General features: G+C 41.5%; 1 protein-coding gene across 1 annotated transcript; it reads left to right on the top strand.

Annotated features, from left to right (window-relative positions):
• The first annotated feature begins 2,338 nt into the window (after window positions 1–2,338).
• On the top strand, window positions 2,339–2,908 carry LOC101586755 (dual specificity phosphatase 21). The gene has a single exon (XM_004645311.1). The coding sequence runs from the start codon at window positions 2,339–2,341 to the stop codon at window positions 2,906–2,908; it is 570 nt and encodes a 189-aa protein (XP_004645368.1).
• Window positions 2,909–6,074: the final 3,166 nt, after the last annotated feature.

Below are 6,074 nucleotides of genomic sequence, written 5' to 3'. Positions count from 1 at the left end.
TTCCTGTGCTTTGGAGGAGGAGGAGGCTAGAGATTGAACACAGCTCTCACTCATGCCTGTGTGGCTCTACCGCTAACAGACATCCCTAGCCCTTTTTATTTTTAATTTTTTGATCAGAGTGGCCTTCTACTAGGGATCTTCCTACCTCAGTCTCCTAAGTGCCAGGACTGTAGGCATGAACCATCGTTCCTGGTTTTTCCTCCTGAAACTTTGAGACAACCAACATCCCTCAGACTAAAGAGTATCATATAAAATACTGGCTGAAAGAATAAATAAATCAACATACTATGTGCTGGTAATGCTTGTTTGAGAATAGTGTTTGAATTTTTTTTTTTTTTTCATTACTGGGGATTGAACTCAGGACCCTGCGCTTGCCAGGCAAGCACTTATTCTACTGAGCTATCTCTGCAGCCCCATTATTTGAAATTATTTTGCTCACTTTTACTACATTGTTAAAGTTTAAGAAGAGCGTAGTTATAAATTAACTAGAGTCTAACCTGCTTAGAGCCTTTACAATATAGATTATAAAGTTTCTTTTGATGCCATAAACACACTTATTTATGTACTCATTCATTCATTCATTCATTCATTCATTCATTTTTCTTGTTTTGTGCTGGAGATCAGACTTCAGGGCTTTGTGCATACTAAACAAGCACTCGGCTACTGAGCTACATGCATCCAGCCCTGGATTAAACCTTTTAAAATAACTTGAACCAGATTGAGCAATCTCCATTTATTTAATGTCTGTACTTCATTTTCTTCCAGATAGGTTTGTAGCTACTGACAGTGTAATGTAAAGCAATTTGATTATGAAAACTGGGAGAAAGAAAAATGCACTGTGTTTTGAAGTTATCATCCCTGAGCACTGTAAACAGGTTGGTGTCTGTTTCCTCTTTGTCCATATCACAGCACACATTTGTACACAAACCAGAACAATGATCGAACAAGTGTGAAGGATATGAATCTCTGGCTGTTCTGGGAAACAATTTCTTAGTTCTAGATTATAGTTCTTTTCAATTTTCACCGAAATGCTGTAAAAATCTTTGCAGAGAAGAAATCCAAATGTCAGGTGATATTTTAAAAATAATATTTTAGCCCAATTATGATGCAACTTTGACTCATTCCAAAATGCTTAATATTACTAAGAAGATACCTCTGGCAGTAATGAAAGTGCCTTTTAGTTTACAAAGCAAATAGATTTCCTCCTTTTTCTCTATTTTTCCCCCCAGGAGTGGGGACCTAACCCAGTAAAACTCTACACTGAGTTACATCTCTCTTTTTATTTTGGGCCAGGACCTTCCTAAATTACCCAGACTGATCTCAAACTTGCAAGCCTCCTACTTCAGCCTCCTGAGTAATTGGGATTACGTAGGATTTCCTTCTGAAGAAAGCAGACAGGATAATTTAGGTTGTTGTTTCAGGTAATACAATATGATTGCGTGATACATTATTTGGGCAGTATGTATAAATGAATTGTAACACAGCCAAATGAGTCACAACTGTCCACTTCAGGGCAACTTCATGATAGATAAAGGTCTATAAATCGATTAGAGTAGTGATGTTCCCTTACAACCAGCGCTGGTGTGTTTGTAAGCAGGAACATGATTCTATGGCTACAATCAACAAAGACATATCACATCAGCTCACCAGGCTCTGCCAAACCCCTATCTCAATGTAGTTTTATAGAGATTAGCATATCACATGAGCCAAATGTTCTCCAGCATAAAATATGATACTGATATTTTGCAGGGAGAGTGTTCTTCAACACTAATGAAACAAAAGCGTTCATAGGTATTGTGTTCACTGTGCTCCAATCATTCAAGCATAAAATAGATACGGTGTAACAGAACACGTTAAAAGAAAGATAACAATTAGTGGGGCCGGAGAGATGGCTCCATAGAATAAGCACTTCCCTGGCAAGTGCAAGGGCCTGAGTTCAATCCCCAGTTCCGCGAAAAAAGAAAAAAAGAAGAAAAAGAAAAAGAAAAGAAAAGAAAAAGAAAAAGAAAAGAAAGATAAGAATTAGGCCTTTGAAAAAAAATGACTGAGAACTACGAGGAACTAGACGAACTAGATGACCGGCGGGGTAGATGTGGGGGGAGGAGAGGGGTTATGTCCTCCCAGGGTCGCTATTCCGTTGTTATGGAAACCAGAGTTCTAGATCCTTGAGCATTATGACGCCAGAGGTGACGGAGTAGAGAGAGAGGGCAGTGACCAACGTCCGGTCCTCTTTTTCCCTAGACCACTGCAGGGCACTTCACAGTGAGGTTGCTTCCTGAAATCGCTGGCAAGTGGCTCCCTGACTCGGGCACCAAGAGACTACTGCCCTGCCGCCCTAATGACAACACCTCCAAATCTCCTTCCATCTGAGGCTGTGGGCCAACCCACCATCTACGACCTTTCCAGAATAACCGGCAGCCTTTATGTTAGTAATGCTGAGGCTGCAAATAGCAAATTTATATTGTCCTGCTATAACATCACCACGGTCATCAATGCTTCGGTGGAGGTGGTGAACACATTCTTCGAGAACATTCAATATGTACAGGTGCCAGTGTCCGATACTCCCACCTCAAACATCTACGACTTTTTTGACCCGATTGCTGATCACATCCACAGCGTGGAAATGAAACAGGGCTGTACACTGATGCACTGCGCCGCCGGAGTGAGCCGTTCGCCTGCACTCTGTCTTGCGTACCTGATGAAATACCGCTCCATGAATCTGCTGGACGCCCACACTTGGACCAAGTCCTGCCGCCCCATCATCCGGCCAAACAATGGATTTTGGGAACAACTTATTCATTATGAATTCAAGCTGTTCAGTAAGAACACGGTATATATGGTCAACTCCCCAGTGGGTTTGATCCCTAATATGTATGAAAATGAGGTCAATTTGATGATGTCCATGTGAGCCATTCTGGCTACCCTTGGCATCTGCACCAGCTCTTATAGCAAGATCCAACATGAATTTGAGATAGCAAATAAAACCAGAGGAAGCCTCATAAGTGGGCAAAAATAGAGGACCAGGGCTGGGGTTTTGAATGTACTAAGTCTCACCTTCAAAAAATAAAATTCATTAAATGAAAATGATGAAATGTTTCTTCCTTTATAAAGGGCAGGTCTGGTTGCAGGATGGAGGGACAGAAGGTGGAGAAGGCAATGCCTGGCTCAGATGGACCTGCTGGTAGCATGTTACGCTTGTGGAAGACCTACGATCTTGAGAGTGGCCTTCCAATGACTGACTTAGAAACGAGTCCCCCACTCATGCCAACGCAAATCAAAGCCTTAGGCAACTTGGTACTCCTACTTCTCCCAGGAAGTGTTAATGCTCTGAAAAAAAAATGGCTGTTAGGACTTAAAGCTGGGCTCTGGAAGCTTCAGACCCTCTTTGTCCCCACCTTTAGTCACAGTGGCCCAACTCTTGCTTTCTGGATTTATGCATTGGCTTTTCGAGAAACCATCCCACTCTATATTGTTAATTTTTTTTTGTTTTTTAAACTGTGGTACCAAGCAGTGAGGTCTCATGAGTTCCTCAGTGTTTCCCCACCTGCCTTTATGGAAAAAGACATACTTCTTTTCCCAGGGCATATGCTGGGAGAGAGCAGACCTGACCTAACCTGAGGCCTCAGGGACTCCTCTCATGGGCCTTGGCTTGAAAGACTGGGGCTACCGGCTACGACCCAGCTCTATCACCACTGAAACCTCCTCCCATTGCACACTGGGGCCTCTCAAAGCCTCAGTTTCCTGTCAAAACAACCACAGCCCTTTACTCCCAGAGTTGTTGTGAGGGCTCTTTCTTTCTTTCTTTTTGCAGAACCGGGGATTGAACTCAGGCCCTTGCACTTGCCAGGGAAGCGTTTATTCTACTGAGCCATCTCCCGGGCCCCAGGGTTGTTTCTTTAACAGGGTGCCTGATGAGTGACGGGTTTTACACTCAGAGTAAAAGGCAATGATAGATAGCTCTTTGGCCCTGCAGGTTAAACGAAGTTAGCATCTTTATCCCCCTAAAAGCATTTTTCCCCTGTGCACACAGCCTTTTATTGTTTCCAAATGCTTTTCCAAAAAAATCAACTGCTGTATAAAAACAAATAGTTTGAGTTCTTCCAGACCCAATCTCAGGAGAGATGTACATTTAGAGTCATTTCAGAGGCTCCATTGTATGTAATCTACCCCCCCCCCAGCGCCTTTAACTACTGGGATCCAAGAGAAACTTGTCAAAGGGATGAATGGGTGAATCCAAGTGTGCCCTGGAACCCAGAATTGTTTAGACTATCCAGATAACCTGACTCTGGCTTGGATCCAGCTAGTCTAATCCAGAGATTTTTGGATAAAAATAGATGAGACAAGGGCAGGCATGGTGGCACATGCCTGTAATCCCTGCATTTGGGAGACTGAGGCAGGAGGTGTTATGAGTTTGAGGCCTGCCTGGGCAACATAGTGAACTCAAGCCCAGCTTCAACTACATAGCAAGATCCTGACTAAAACAAAAAAAAAAAAAAAAAAAAAAAAAAGACAAAAGCATAACTGTGGGCTAGGGCATCACTTGGTGGAGGAGCACTTGCTTAGCATTTGTAAAACCCTAGATTCCACCCTCAGCACTGGGCTAGGGGTGGGGGTGGGGGTGGGGGATGCTTCTCAGGGCAAAGCAAACCTATGGGATGGAGCCCAGTGAAATCCAAAAGCTTTTCCTCTCCGAACCCATGCTTACCCCACTGTCACCTCCACGGTGGAAGTTGGTGGGGCAGCAGGGCAGCATGAAAATCACTGCTCCAGACCAATGATGGTGAACCTTTCAGAGGTCAAGGCTCAAACACATTTAACTCAAAAAGAAGTTCATAGACTGAAAGTCAAAGGATAGGAAACAATACTCTATGAGACAAGACCCTGAAAAAAGCAGGGGTAGCTATTCTGTTTGCTGACAACATCGACTTCAACCCAAGAAGGATTAAAAGAGATAAAGATGATTACTACATACTTGTTGGGAGGAGGGAACCGCATGAGGAAGAGATAACAGCATGCATGAATATATATGCACCCAATGTAGGAGCACCCAGCTAGGTAAGGCAAATTGTAACAGGCATGAAAAATCAAACAAGCAATAATACAACTGTAATGGGGCACTTTAACATGCCACTGTCATAAAGAGATAAATCAATTAAGCAAAAGTCCAGCAAAGAAATAATAGAACTAAACCAAATCTGTGAAGAAAGGGACTTACTAGACCTTTACAGAATGCTTCACTGAGCAATGTCAGAATACACATTCTTCTTAGCTGCACCCAGGATGCTCTCCGTACACCAGCACACAGAGCATGCTTAAGTAAATGCAAAGGAATAGAAATTATCCTAGGCGTACTATCTGACCATAGTGCAATGAAACTGGACATCATTGACAAAGGAATCCACAAAAACACCATAAACACATGGAAATTAAGTAACAACCTCTGGAACAACCAGTGGGTCACAGATAAAATTAAAGAAGAAATTAAACAATATTTACAATCAAACAAAAATGCAAATACAACTTACTGGAACCTGTGGGATGCGATGAAAGCTGTCTTTTTTTTTTTCTTTCCCAAGCCATGACCATTTAATTCAGATGACAATACTTGAGATGCATACCTAACATATAACCTTCTTATGTTATTTAACTGCAAATAAAGTTTCTTTTCAGGTTATCAGTGCAACTAAGTTGGGATTATCTAAATAAACTTCTAATGCCATTCTTAAAGTATTATGAATAGACTATATTAAGAATAAATTTAAACATTACTTTTTTAAGGCCTAATGATAAATGATGAGGTAGAAAAGCTTCAGCAGATTTCCTAGCCCTAGCCCCCTAAATTAAGTTTGCACTGACTTTATTTTTTTTTCAAAATTTTATTGATAAACAGATAGCAATGAGACAGTTTCAAATCAAACCGGAAGTAGTTTCAACAAATAATACACTGCATATATTCTTCTTAGTGGTTAATTGCTGTACAACATGCGGACTTGAGATCCTATTTACAAACACCATTAGAACAAATCATTCTATTCATTAAGAGAATGCAACTATATATCTATCCTAACCACTTT

Source organism: Octodon degus, unplaced genomic scaffold, assembly GCF_000260255.1.
Source record: "Octodon degus isolate 3935 unplaced genomic scaffold, OctDeg1.0 scaffold00223, whole genome shotgun sequence".
NCBI classification, from domain to species: domain Eukaryota; kingdom Metazoa; phylum Chordata; class Mammalia; order Rodentia; family Octodontidae; genus Octodon; species Octodon degus.
The sequence above is the reverse complement of the archived record's forward strand: the minus strand, read 5'-3'. Positions and strand labels throughout refer to the sequence as shown.